This window comes from Chrysemys picta, unplaced genomic scaffold, assembly GCF_011386835.1.
Source record: "Chrysemys picta bellii isolate R12L10 unplaced genomic scaffold, ASM1138683v2 scaf1487, whole genome shotgun sequence".
Lineage (NCBI taxonomy): Eukaryota > Metazoa > Chordata > Testudines > Emydidae > Chrysemys > Chrysemys picta.
The window spans coordinates 1-15,000 of NW_027054193.1; the positions used below are offsets into that span (position 1 = coordinate 1).

A 15,000-nucleotide genomic window follows, 5' to 3' on the forward strand; every position below is an offset into this window, starting at 1 on the left:
CCAAGCGCCATGGCCGCTTCCTCCCCCCGCGGCAGTGGGAGCTGCAGCAGCGGCTGCTCCCGAGTCCCGCTGGCCGGGGGTGAGAACAGCCGCCGCCTGGCCCCGCGGGCCGCCCTCCTCCTCTCCCTACCATCCAACTGAGTCCTGCCTGCTCGGGACCAGGCCAGACTGTTACTCACCCCGGCCCCGCACTTCCCCTGCGTCTCCCGGGCCTCCCTCCAGCGCTTGCGGAGGAAGGGGTTTTTTTTTGGCCCACCCTCCCCCCCCCCCCCCGCGTCCCGATATTTGACTTGGGTGATCTGGTCACCCTAGACGGCAGCGAGTCGACCGCTGCCGCTCCCCCGTCGACTCCGCTTCCACCTCTCACGAGCTGGAGTTCCGGAGTCAACGGGGAGCGTCTAGATGAGACGTGATCAATTGATCCCCGATATATTGATCCCTACGTGCCGATCTGGCAGGTAGTGAAGACCTGCCCCTAATCCCCAGAGTGGCCAGAAGGAGGAACTAACTGTGGTGAGTAGACCCTTTGACAATTTAAAACAAACAAAACAGGAAAATTCAATGATAAGATTCACTTAGTAATTTTATCTCAACCACATCGAACATGGTGTAACTTTTTAAACAGTCTAAATGTTAAACATTCATAATTTTCAATTTATTCAATTTTACAAAATCGGCAAATTAACATTGCAGTGTGAGCCATAATTTCAGAATGTTCTGACTTTGCACAGAACGATTTGTAATTGATTTTGCCTTTGTACTTATTTTTTTTAAATCTGCAAAGACAAAGGAACATTTTGTATTGCATCCTCTTCAGCTGATCTTAAAAGATTAAATTTAACAGAACTGTAACAGAATAAATGTTAAATCAAGTACAGATGGGAGGGAAATAAGAGTGTGCAGGTGTTGGGTGGTGTTGGTGACTTGATAGTGTTGGTGTTGCGTCTGGTCGTCCCTTCTGGCCTTAACCTCTCTGACTCTAAATAAGAGGTAATACCTTTGGGAAGGTCTGTCTCCTCCAGTTCAGGGTCTCGCTGAGTTGCTGATTCCTGCTTCCAGTTTAAATCATCTTTCTGCCTGGGCTCTGGGTCTTGCTGCATCTCTGATTCCAGCCTCTGATTTAAACCATCTTCCTCCCCTGGATCTGGAGGCGTCTCTGATTCCTGATGCAGATTTAAGATATCTAGCAAATAAATAAATAAATAAACTATATGTATATAAGTACTTAACATACGATTCTCCTCCTTCCCTTTCTCGCTGGACATTAATTTATTTATTTTCTCAGTCAAATATTTGAGCTTCAATACAACAGTCCCACAGCACTGAGGAGACAGAAGTCTTCTTGATTTGTAACCACGGTAATAGGTAATATTGTATAAAAATGTTGGTGGGAGCCAGTAGGTGCAGACAAGATATGTCCCAGGACAAGTTTTTGGGAAAAAAACCCAGAAACCAAAATTTGGAAATATTGCTGTAGTGCCTCATTGTAGATTCAATGTCTCTAACTTCCATCCTCATCTATAGGCTGGGCTAACTACATCTCCCAGGATGCACCATGCCTCCTATCTTGATGAGGAAGACAGAGTATCATGGGAGTTAAGAGCTGTTCTACAATGAAAACTTGCATCAGTACAGATACGTCTCTCAGTGGTGTGAAAAATTCATATCATCTGAGAGACACAGCTATGCCGACCTAACCCCTGGTGTAGACAGTGCTAGGTCAAGGCAAGAATTCTGCCATCAATCTAGCTATCACCTCTTGGGGGGTGGGGGTGGATGAACTACAGTGATGGGAGAACCCGTTCTTTTGCTGCAGTGAGTGTCTACTCTGAAACACTGCAGCAGCACAAACTGTGCCACTGTAGCATTTCAAGTGTAGACATACCCTAAGTCTGGTTTAGGGCCTCTCTGTATTGTCAAGATATCTATATTCTATATTCAGTACGTGGCTGGGCTTGCCAGGCCCTACATTCAACTTAATGACCTCCGTTTGTCTGTCTTTAATGGGATAACTTTTGAACACTGCGGCTGATCAAGTCTGAAATTTCAGGGATGTTCTAGGCATCAGTTGGACAGGAAGCTATTGATTTTGAGGGCAATGAGAAAACGATACATGAGGTATGTCTGCACAACTAGGTACCCGTGGCTGGCCCATGCCAGCTGACTCAGTCTCACCGTGTTCAGGCTGTGGAGCTATTTCACTGCTGTGTAGACTTCTGGGCTCAGTCTTGAGCTCTGGGACCCTCCCACCTCCAGCCCAGAAGTCTACACTACAGTTAAATAGCCCCACAGCCTCAGCCCCACAAGCCTGAGTCAGCTAGCACAGGCCATTTTTGGTGTGTACACATACTCATGGAGTCCCTGTCATCCGTCTAGCAGAGCCACAGCTTCAAGCCCTTCTGTAATTGTCTATAGATAAAGAACTGGTTGATTCCATTAACACCTTCCAGCATCAGAACACCCCTGTTCATCTCTCTCCATCCTCCCAATCGAGTTTAACATGTTCACACCCTGAATGAGTTCGCTCCCAGATAGCAAGAAGACAAATAAGAATGGATGGGCGAGAATGGGGGAGGCACACAGAGCACCTGGTATACAGGGGATGGAGGAATGGGACACCTCAAGCATGTGGGAAAGGGGTAATGGGGCGCACACACACCCTGACAGGGGGACACAGTGGTGACGGGTTGCAAGGAGTCCTTGAACTAGAGGGGGATGGGTGGGGGCACCCAGGGAGCTTGTTGAGAGAATAGAGGGCTGAGAGGAGCCTGTGGGGGAGCAGTGAGCTTGGCCCACAGAGACTAACACAAAGCCACTTATACCCATTTTGTGACCAATGTAGACTTGAAGTTGAACTTCCAACATCATTTACATCTCCAGAGAGTCCATGAGAATTTTGCCTGCTCAGTCCAGCCTATACTTTTGCTGAGTTTAATCATTTACTTATTCAAAGTTTAAATCATAATAGAATCAACCACATTTCTGGCTTTAGGAACCGATCCTGCAGGCACTCATTGAAGTCTATGGAGTTATTCTAGAGTAAGGGCATGGCTACACTTGCAGATGTAGAGCGCTGTGAGTTAAACCAGCCTTCGTAGAGCGCAATAGGGAAAGCGCTGCAATCTGTCCACACTGACAGCTGCAAGCGCACTGGCATGGCCACATTGGCAGATCTTGCAAAGGCCACAGAGAGCAGTGCATTGTGGTAGCTATCCCAGCCTGCAAATGGCTGCAATGTGCTTTTCAAATGAGGGGGGTGGGGTGGAGTGTGACAGGGAGTGTATTGTGTATATCTCTGGGAGAGAGAGTGGGGTTTTTGGGGGGCCGAGAGCATGTCAGCATGCTGTCTTGTAAGTTCAGACAGCAACAGACCCCTCTCCCCCTTGCGCCTCTCTCTCTCACACAGCATTCCACAGTAATGGTTGCTTTGTCTCGGAGCAGATAAGCAGCCGGCTGTCAGAAACGGAGCTTTCAAAGGGCATATCGGCATTCCTGCAGTGATTCCAAAACAATGACAAGAGTGGCCACTCGACTTAAGGGGATTATGGGACGTTTCCAGAGGCTGATTAGAGTGCAGTAATGCAACACCTCGTTCACACTGACGCCCCGGCGTTCCAGCCGACATGCACCAAGCGTTAATCTTCTCACTGAGGTGGAGTACCAGACGCGCTCTAGCCCTGGAGTCAGAGCGCTCTACATGCCTTGCCAGTGTGGATGGGTAGTGAGCTAGGGCTCCCAGGGCTGCTTTAATGCGCTCTAACTCGCAAGTGTAGCCAAGCCCTTAGATTGGTGTAGCTGACTGCAGAATTTGACAAATTGTATGCAGAACTGACTTCTCCCGTGGTTCAGTCCATCTCAGGAAAAGGACATTCTGCTTGATCTTGTTTCAATATATAATTAAATTAAAATAAATATGTTTTTTGCAGTTCAGCTAGTGAACTGAAGCACAATGTTAACCTTCTCAATAGAGAGCCACCTCAAAATGAGAGGATTCTTTGGGAATAAAACATTTTCAGAGAACTGCTAGAGAGAAGTTAAGGCCAATCAAGTACCAATATAGAATCCTGTGGGCCAAGCTGCATCGCCTAGACAGTAACCAAACTCCTTTTTTTATTTGCTAGAAAGCTCAGACTTCAAGAAGTCAAAAGAGTAAAAAAAAAAAAAATTCCTATGAGATCAACCGGACTTTATTATTGAAACACTGAAAAGATCCTAGAAGAGCCATCAACTAGAGGAATTACCCAAATTTGAACTCAGATCTGACATTCGGTTCTCTAAAATATACCTTCATTTGCGGAAGCTAATGTCTTTTCTCCATCATAACAGGGAACAGCAAAGAGTTTCTTCCTTTTGTGCAATATTCTTGTAGTTCCAGCTGTGTGTATCCCAGTAACACCCAGAGTAGAATCTATATATAAACAGATATGAAGCATTTATTAGCACACTTACACTTCAAGTTTATTAATTTCCCAACAAACAACCTAAACTCTGCCCTGTAGTGATGCTACGCTTTACAAATATGATTAAGTGTATAAGTATCTGTGGTCCCACCCTAGATTACACTGATTTTTAAAGACACATTAGATTGTTTCATTATTTTCCTCATCATGTCACTACAGAGTAGAGTTAAGATGATTCAAGTGCCCAACTGCATTTCTAGAAATTAACATGTTTGGATTTCTTTTAAGTTTAACCTTTAACTCTGAATGTCCTGGATTTGTCATGCTTAGTGGGGATAGGAGGGATAATCACACACTCTCTATAATGTTTTGTCAAGTAACTTAAGAATCATCTTAACATACTTTTTTACCTAGGAATTTCCTTGAGTTCTGTGGGTTTATTTAAATTAAAGATTTAATTCATGAAACATAAACAAGAAACCCAAATGGAATGTTACCATGTGATATTTCTAATCATTTGAAGATATGTAATATTAACCTGACTTTGTATTTGTTTTTAGGGCCAGAGTCACCAGTACATGACAGCTGCTTTACCCCACTCCGGAGAAGTACAAAACAGCCAGAGGCTCCTGGCCAGTTTACCTCTTTCTGTCCTACATTTCCCTGCACATCAACCACTGAGTTGCCCTCTGTTGTCTTCTTTGCTGAGTAGATCAGGGTGTTGGGGTGCTTTTTAGGATTAATTATCCTTTTTTTTTCTATTGGTCTATTGTTCATTAAAACTGAAAGATTGTTTTTTAGCAGAGGCTGAAGAATGTTATTCTGCACAGAATTCCATGCAGCAGTACCATCTTCCAAAATGGCTGCCATCTCCCATTATTTTCAATGAGAATGAGGCAACAGGTGACCTCAGTTAAGATGCATCATAAGAACATAAGAATGGCCATACTGGGTCAAACCAAAGGTCCATCTAGCCCAGTATCCTGTCTTCCGACAGTGGCCAATGCCAGGTGCCCCAGAGGGAATGAACAGAACAGGGAATCATCAACTGATCCATCCCCTGTTGCTCATTCCCAGCTTCTGGCAAAACAACAGAAGGCTAAGGACAACATCCCTGCTCATCCTGGTTAATAGACATTGATGGACCTATCCTCCATGAATTTATCTAGTTCTTTTTTGAACCTTTTTATGGTCTTGGCCTTCACAACATCCTCTGGCAAGGAGTTGACTGTGTATTGTGTGATAAAGTACTTCCTTTTATTTGTTTTAAACCTGCTGCCTATTAATTTCACTTGGTGGTCCCCTAGTTCTTGTGTTATGAGAAGGAGTAAATAACACTTCCTTATTTACTTTCTCTACACCAGTCATAATGTTATAGACCTGAATCATATCTCCCCTTAGCTGCCTATTTTCCATCATGGTCAATGGAAGCAATGAGTGTGAAACTAAGGTGCCATCAGGGAAGATGGTCTCCCCCTATGTTCTTATGTGCATCTGGACATCTAAAAGTAGCCAGAATCTTCACCCATACTGAGAACAATAGGAAATGGCAGACATTTTGAAAGAGGGCAATTCTATGAGGCATTCTCTGTAGAACACAATCTTGTCAGCACATGCTGAAAAAAACCTTTCACTTATGACAAACAATGGAAAATACCCCACCATTAACATTCAAACATTCTTCAAATGAAACCAATACATGAGATTTCAGTATACAGGAAGTTTGAAGAATCTGTCGTTCTATTACTGGGCTCAATTGGGACCAAAAAATGATCTGATACGGGGTCCTAAATTTCTTAATAGACCTGTTTGTTTGTTTTTTCCTTGTTTAACTCAAAGTAATTAATGGAATAACTTTTCTACTCTCAAAAAAATCATTCCTGTCCAGAGAGGTAGTGTTGTAATGTTGCGGAGGATTTGCTGTATTCTCCATGCAGATCTAAGTGGAAAATTCAAAGTGCAAAATTCAAATAAAAATTCAAATCAATCTTATCTATGGAGCCATGACTAGTAATAGGGACTGAAAAGTATTTAGTTACAAAGTGCATTTAGTAATGGGAGAATTGCCGTGTGCTCTCAATCTCCTTCCAGGGGGGATTTTGTTTGGTGCTTGTATATCAAAGTGTTAAGCGCCTTATATAAAAATAGAGGGAGGGAGTTTCAGAGTGAGGTTTTTGAGCCCACTTTTTTCTTAAGCATGTGTAGGACAGCTCATGGGACATGGATATATGGACTTGATTTTGATGCTGATATAATGGATTTGTGGTATACTGTTAGGAAAAGGGGCAGCTCGGTAACTATGCAAACAATTTGTGATATTTTAAAATATTACAAAGTAGGATGACATTCTGAGCATGCCTTTATATTGAGAATATTGTCCTATAGTGATGTCGGTTACGTTTTATAAAGTGTACCTGAGCACTAGAAAGCCATTTTAAAATTTAACAAAATGCCTAAACAAGTAAGTAAGTAAATAAATAAAGGAAAATAGGTGCAAGGGGCAACAAAGAAGAGGCTGATAGAGCAAATCAAGCTAGAGTGTCTATTGGGACTGATGTGCTTTAAAGAGTGGTGACTGTGTAATTTCTTGTGGTGTGAAGCAATGGAGAAAAAGTTCAGATATCACCAGAAATTTACTGGTACACAGAAATTAGATCAAGACCCTTTTTATTCAGGACTTTTTAAAAAACGGTTTCAGCTTTTCTTCTGGTGCAAAGAACCCCTGTAAAATAGGACCCACGAATACAACAGACAAGGAAAAAGAAGGTTCAAATGACAATAAAAGCTGTGCTATCCGGCACTTTACTAACCGGAAAGCTCGAGAAACTGGCATTTCTGATATCCATTAAAAGTCGGGTTGGCTCACTACCGCGTGGCTCCCTGGAAGTGGCGACATGTCCCTGCTGCTCCTAGGCAGAGGAACAGCCACAGGGGCTCTGTGTGCTGTCCCTGCCCTGCCCAGAGCACTGGCTCCACAGCTCCTATTGGCTGGGAACTGATCCCAATGGGAGCTGTGGAAGTGGTGCCTGTGGGCGGAGCCAGCGTGCAGAGCCGCCTGGCCATGCCTCCACCTAGGAGCAGCAGAGACATGTCATCGCTTGCGGGGAGCTGCACCAGCCGTATCCAGGACCCTGAAACACCTCCTGAGCCCCAAACCTCCTGCACTCAAACTCCCTCCCAGACCCCATGCCCCGCATCCCCTCCCACACTCCAACCCCCAGCCCTGAGCCCCCTCCTGCACCCCAACTCCCTCCCTCCATTGCTAAGTATAACTCTTAGTTAACAGGATTTTTTGACTAACCAGCACCCACCCCCCATTCCACCAACATGCCGGATAACACAGCTTTTTACTGTACTGGTGATTTGATCAAATAGCTGGCCATAGAAAAGGTGTCATGAGACAAAGCTATGGACTGCACTATCCCCATGCTCACCATGAGTGATAGGACTCTCAAAAACTGAGGGATGCTTTGCAGACGGTTAGTGGGTGGGAGTCTTTTAGTGACAAATGTATAAGGGAAAATGGTATCTGTGACTAGCTCCCTATTTTTAACCGCTGAAGCAGACAGTACAAGGAGCATGGATGTAAAGTGGAGGGGACATTGTTTACTTTGTTTTACGATAGGGGATACAGTAATGTTCCTGAAGGCAAAGGAAAATGAGCCAGAAAGAGGCAGGGTATAATAAATGGATGAACAGAAATGTGAAGTTGTGCAAATAGGGTTAGGGTCATTGGGACACACCGATGGTTTAGAGGAAGACAGTAGAAAAGACAAATCAGTCAGTGACACGGTTGAAGGAGGAAATAATGGTGAATGAAAGGGAAGAAGAAGAAAGGGTTTCTGTCCAGATTGCATACATTTTCACTTTGTAAAAGTGGCTGAGATTCAGGGTCAGGAAATGATTGGATGGCAGAGAAAGTAGGAGAAAAGAGTAAAGGCAGAAAAGACAGTATGTTTGTGGCACACATAAGATAAGTATATTTCTAATATCCCCTTTGTCCTAGTATCATAATCCATTAATTTTATATAATTCACAAGTATTAAAAGGTTTTCTGTCTAAATTGTAGTCAAAACTGATGGAGACACTTAACAAAACTAAACATTGGAACATGCTGTGCAAAGACTTAGAAAATAGAATTGTGTGCACGTGTGTGTTATGGTGCAAAGGGTGAAGACACCAGAAAGCCATCGGTATCAAGTGGAATAGATGCAAGAAAGAATTCAATATGAACCCACCGGATGAACTCCATGTTGTCGCTACTAGCCAAACTGCATCTGATAGAAAACTGGATATCCCATTCAAAAGGCTGCTAAAAAAGAGGACATGCTTGGTATTATTATTGTTGTTTAGAATTATGTTGCAGTAGCACTTAGAGGCCAACCAGCTCAGGGACCCCATTGTGCTGGGGGCTGCAGATAGTCAGTAAATGACAATCCCTCCCCCAAAGACATTGCAATTTAAACAGACAAGATATAGCAGGTAGATGAGACAAACTAGTGGGTCAGGGATGGGAAGACAGGGTAACAAAATTAACAGTAGACTAATCAATCAACAAAGACTGTATTTTTAGAGAATCGACTAGATGTATATCATTGAAATAACTGGACTAACATTCTGCTTTTTGACTTGGAACTACACCTACTGGGATTATGGCTAGACATGGTCCTGAACTATTCCTGTTGCTATTGCATATTTCCCATATAATCTTGGCGGTAAGTCGGGTAGGGCAAAACTTTCAAAAATGGGTTCTAATTGTTTGGGTGTCTAACATTAGACCTTAGATCTGATTTTCAGAAGCGCCCAAGCACTTGCAGCTCCCACTGACTTTCAAGGTATGTCTTCACTGCAGATTTAGCCTGGAGTTTTACTCGGGTGGTGTCCCAACCCCACTCCCATGCACACACAAGTCCCACTCACTAGAGTTTATTGGTCCTTTCTACCGGCACGGCTGGGGGTGTGGGATAGTGCACCGGCTGCACTTTCACTTGGGTTGGTATTGCAGTGAGGTCACAGGATAAATCACTCAAGTGCTGTCTACTGATAGTCCTCCAACGCCTTCCCACAATTCAACCCCTCATCCTGCTGTGCCCTGAAGGACAGGCAAATTGTCCTACAAAACATTGGGAAATAGACACAAAGCAGCTCAGTTTACTGCTGTGCAATGCACCATGGGATATGCCCCCAGAAGTCATTGTGATGTACACAGAAGGGCACGGCACCAATAAGGCCACAGGAATTCAAGGAGGGCTTCATAGTGTGACCACTCATCCCTGGGCTAAGCTAACTTGGGTGGCTCAGACCCAGGTGCTGATCTTTTTGTTCTGTTTGTACAGCACCTAGCACAATGGGGGGTCCTGGTGCATGACTTGGCTCCAGGGCACTACCCTAATACACCTAATGAATAATATACCGCGCCTAGCACAATGGGGTCCTGGTCCATCTCTGAGGCTCCTAGGCACGTCTGTAATACACCTAATAAATACTGTACAATGCCTTGGCTAGTGGGAACCTTGGCCACGACTAGGGCTACCAGGCACTACCATAATATACTTAATAAATAACATAACTTCAAGGAAGACATACCTAATCTGGAGTTGTGGATTCTTGGCACCTCTGAAAATCAGACCTTAATATTGGGCACTTCAATATCAAGGCACTCAACCTTAGAGTTTCCTTTTCAAAATTTGGGCTTTAACCTCAGTGTTTCAGTTTCCCCATCATTAAAATGGTGACACCAATACATTCTTATTTCACTGGTGGTTGGTTAGGTTTAATCAGTTAATGTTTAGGAAGCATCCGAAAACCTCAGAGGGAAGGCACTAGAAGAGTGCAAGCAGTAGGGTAGCTAGGGGGGGAGCAGGGGGAGTGGCCCCTCCCCCACTGAGCACATTGTCAAAAGTGGTGACTTAGGCGCCGACTCCCTGGGTGCTCTTTAGTACTTAGTGTACCTTTTTATATGGCTGTGCTTGCTTCTTATTCCTCTGTGGCCATAGACGAGCTATCCTTTGTGCATCAACTAGGTCCCATAGTATCCTCCTGTGATGGATCAGGGCTAGATCTGTACAATTTATGAATTCTGCTTGATATTCTGAAGCTGATTATACAAACCTGCTGTGTTATGAATGTCTCTCTACAAGTGGAGCCAGTACTGCTGACAGGCCCTGGAGCACATATGCACCCAACAGATGCATTAAGAAGGTGATTAGGACTTAACGACCCTATTCAGGTGTAAACATCTGGGATAATGAGTGAGCTGCATCCTTAGAAAACCAGTTTAGCTGCCTCTAGGAGGGAGGGGGAGGGAAGGTAGGAGCATTGGAAAACTGTACCAGGACGAGAACAAATAGGAGTCAGACAGGAAGACAGCACTGGGCAGGAAAGAGCAAGGTTATAGAAGCTAGGTAACGGGGCTCCAGCGAGAGAGGTCACTCAGCACCAGGGCTTGAATTGTGCCGGAACACTCCGAAACACCATTCTAGCACCTTTTTGAGGAGCTGGAATGACATTTGGGTACTGCCAGTATCACTTAGCAGTGGAATTGGAAGTATGTTTTAAGGGGAGGGATAGCTCAGTGGTTTGAGCATTGGCCTACTAAACCCAGCGTTGTGAGTTCAATGCTTGAGGGGGCCTCTTAGAGATCTGGGACAAAATCAGTACTTGGTCCTGCTAGTGAAGGCAGGGGGCTGGACTTGATGACCTAACAGGTCCCTTCCAGCTCTATGAGATAGGTATGTCTCCATATATTACTTTTTTTTAAAGGATGGAAGTGCATTTAAAAAAAAAAATTCTTCGCTGCTTCGCAGCGGGTGATGCCTTTTTTTATGTGTTTGCTCCCCCTGCTCTTAGAACCTGGCTACACCACTGAGTGCAAGTACCATATTTAATTTCATTTTGTCAATAGTTGATTTATCTTGGCAAATTGATCAGTGTTTTAAAACATGTGATACCTTTGAGAAGCTCTGAGTTCTCCAGCTTTGGGGTTCACTGCATGTTGGCTGTCCTTTTCCAACTGAAATACTGCAAGAAAACAAGAGGAAAAATACATCATGGTTACCTAACTGATAATCTTCTCCATTTACCTTCTGAGTTGACTCAAGTGTATTTAATTTCACCTTCTCCTTTGGGATGCATAGCAAGAATCTAAGTACTAGGGAGGATTCGTTCTTTATTTTTTAGGGAATAATCTGAATCGTACAGCCTCTAACATGGAAGCCCAGGGCTTGTCTACATTAAACTTCTATTTAAGATAAACTAGGATATATGCTAGCAGATCCCAACCGTGGTGTGAAAAAGATGGAAAACTGAAATGGGTACATATTTCACAAATTAAATTGTTTACATAAATGATGATGATGTAAACATCCTGGATGTTCTGAATTCTTTGCAGAAAAGAACATCCCGGAACCGAGCTCGAGGCGCAGCTTAACCACATGTAGCCCTTCCCCTGAGCTATGGTGCTTGCTAATCGGAGTGGATTCTCCTCCTTCCTTGCATGGGTTCTTATTGCAAGGCCGGGTGCCTCCACCCGAGGTGTCTCCTCTCAATGCCTGGGACACAAGGGGTGCTGCCCCTTGGGAAAATAACTATGACTTCTCTTAACCAGGAGTATAACCCTGTACACAAGATATAAAATGCAGTAAGACAAACCCAAGCAAATGAAATGCCCCACCCAAAAATAACAATGTAACCAAGAGGGACCCTACTGGGGACCGGAAACAAAGGCTTCGTGATGCTTCTTGGGAGTACCCAGCATTGTGAAGAACCTCGCTACCAACTGCCCTTAGCCTCAGGAAGCCATGTCTGTGCCTGCCAGATGGATAAGCGCCCCAGATCCACTGACCATGGACGACACATGCATTCCCATTGGGGCCTCGCCGGCCCAGCTGTCCATCTGCAGGTAAGTGATAGACACACTCCAAATCTGCAGCCCCTCGAGCCTCTCCTTGGAGTACCCAGTCCCTGGTCCACTGGACATTCTCAGAATTCACAGATCAACTGCTTCCAAAGCAAGAGTACAGCCCAGTTTACCAGCTTCACCTCTGATCACGGCTCCGCTCAACACACTGCACTTAGATATGTTTATAGTGAAAACTAGAAAAAGTTTATTTAACAAAGCAGAGATTCCAGGGACAGCAAGTAGAAATATTGGAAACAGATAGTTACATATAAAACAAAATCATAACGCACATTGTGGAACTTAGGCCTACTTAACAAGATACTCTCCTGTCAATAACGTTTAGCTCACCCAAAGTCTTTGTCACAGTGCTTAACAGCCCTGGTTGGCTGTGATCCTCAGTTCATAAGATGCATGGTGGCAGCTTGTCCCCTAAGTGAAAGACACAGGGTACGCCTCTACCTCCACAGTTATACCCCATAAACCCACTGTCTCCACTGACAAACAAGATGCTGGATGCTTTAGCTTGTGTGATTCTTTCTTGTCAATTTCACTACTCTTGATTAACACTTGGTTCAGTCTGTAAATAGGCCACTATTGCAAAGCAGTATGAGATAGAGAGAGAAGTGTCTGCTACTCTCTGCTCGAAAGAAACCAGTTTATCACCTCCTGGTGACCAGTCCTAATTCACAGACTTTAAGAATATAATTTTCAGTACAGAACCATAACTCCTTAAGTGTTACCCATGTGTGTCTGTATATATATATATATATTTCACAATGATTATGATGACCGGGGGTCACTAGCTCTCAGAAGAGACCTCATATGCCACCTTTGTTGAACTGATGATGATGTTGATGGAGTCTCTCATCGAGTTTGACAGATGAGCTACAGTCACATATTGTGGGTCCTGAGATGAGACCAAAGGCCATTTTGGACCTGTGGCCCTGTCTACAAGAGGAAAAACAATTGTAAATGAATGGGAGCTACTTTTAGCTTTACGCCTCGCATGTCTCTCCTTCACTGCAGCATTCTCTGAGCTCTCAAAGCCTTTCAGTCCGAGGTGACAGAGCTGCCACTAGTGGGTCTTTTCATGGGCTAAGAGCTTCCAGATGTTGAAGTCAAACATTGCAAGACTGGAGGTTGGCCTTGAGAGTGTCTTTGTAATGTTTTCTTGGTCTATCCCTAAAACAAGTTCCAGTCTGAAACTCTCCATAGAAGGTGGCTTTTGGTATTCTGTCAGACATACGGGCCATGTGACCACACACCATCTCAACCAACTACACACCCAATATAAACCTTGAATGCCTGTGATGTTGCAGTACTCAAGGATCTCAGTGTTTGGAACCAAATCTTGCCATTTAATTCCCATTATCCACTCCAGATATCATAGGTGAAATAGGTTCAAGAGTTTAATGTAGCATTGAAAAGTAGTCCACGTATCACAGCCGTAGAGGAGTGTGATGACGATGAGAGTGAACTAAACATCAATTTAATTTGCAGTCTGACACCACGTTCATTCTAGAGACCTGTCTGAAGTTTTCCAAAGGCCCCAATGTGCTTTGTAATGTTTTCATCAGTCACTGCATTCTGTGAAATGACACTGCCTGGGTAGCAAAATTCGTCAATGACCTTGAATCATTGATGGACATAACTGAGGTAGTTGCTGTACTTTCTGATCAAGGCTGGACTGTGACTTCTCTCTTCTTTCGGCTGATCGTTAAGCCAAAACATTTTGGTGCACATGAAAAGCCATCAGTGAGCAACAGAATGTCCCTGAGGTTATAGACCAATAGAACACAGTCATCAGCAAACAGTAATTCACTAAAAATCATCGTAACTTTTGTCTTCGCATGCAGGCGATGCAGATTCAAAACACCTCTGTCTATACAGTACTGCATATAAATGCCACAATCAATGTTTGTAGCTGTTCTAATAAATGAACTCAGAAACATTATACTAAATAGTGTTGGAGCAAGAACACAGTTTCCTTTTACTCCATTGATGACAACAAAGGGAGCTGAGAAGCAGCCTTGGTCAAGGACATGAACCAACTTTCCTGCATGATAAGATTTAATGTTGTTGACAAACTTATCTGGGCAACCAAACTTGTGGAGGATCGTCTACAGACCATCTCGATTTACAGAGTTAAAGGCCTTAGTAAGATTGATAAAAACGATATACAGGTCTTGACTCTGCTCTCCTGTATTTGCTGGAGTGCAAAGATCTTGTTGGAAGTACCACTCCCAGGATGGAAGCCACATTGGCTTTCAGGCAGTAACGTCTCTTCAAGTTAGCATGACAAGCAGTGTCAAGGAGGGAGGTGCACAATGGTTATAGCAAGAAGTGTGATAGTCTTTCTTTTTGTAAAGGTGAAAAAAATTGTCATCTTTAAGTTCTTGTGGCACATCCTCTGTTCCCAAAATCTTAAACAGAGGCCAATGAATGTCCTGATCAGCTCATAGTCCCCAAATTTGAAAATCTCTGCAGGAATGCCATCTGGATTCACTGATTTTCCATTTGCCATTTGCTTGACTGCTTTCCGTACTTCAGTTATGGTCAGCAGAATTGAGAGTTGTTCTTGAATTGGAAATTGTTCAAGATCATCAAGGGCTGACGCGGACGTGGTGGACAAGCAGTTTGGAACCTTAATAAAGAGTTCAGTGTTCAGGATTGGGTGTGATTTTGACCAGCCTGGCCCTG

The 15,000-nt window shown here is 43.9% G+C and overlaps 1 protein-coding gene across 1 annotated transcript; it reads right to left on the bottom strand.

Annotated features, from left to right (window-relative positions):
• Positions 1-863: 863 nt before the first annotated feature.
• Positions 864-11,473, bottom strand: LOC135979973 (uncharacterized). The gene is made up of 4 exons (XM_065580071.1): positions 11,351-11,473; positions 8,639-8,712; positions 4,286-4,408; positions 864-1,183 (listed from the first exon to the last, which is right to left on the bottom strand). The coding sequence occupies exons 1-4, from the start codon at positions 11,449-11,451 to the stop codon at positions 864-866; spliced, it is 618 nt and encodes a 205-aa protein (XP_065436143.1). The 5' UTR covers positions 11,452-11,473.
• Between the last annotated feature and the right edge of the window lie 3,527 nt (positions 11,474-15,000).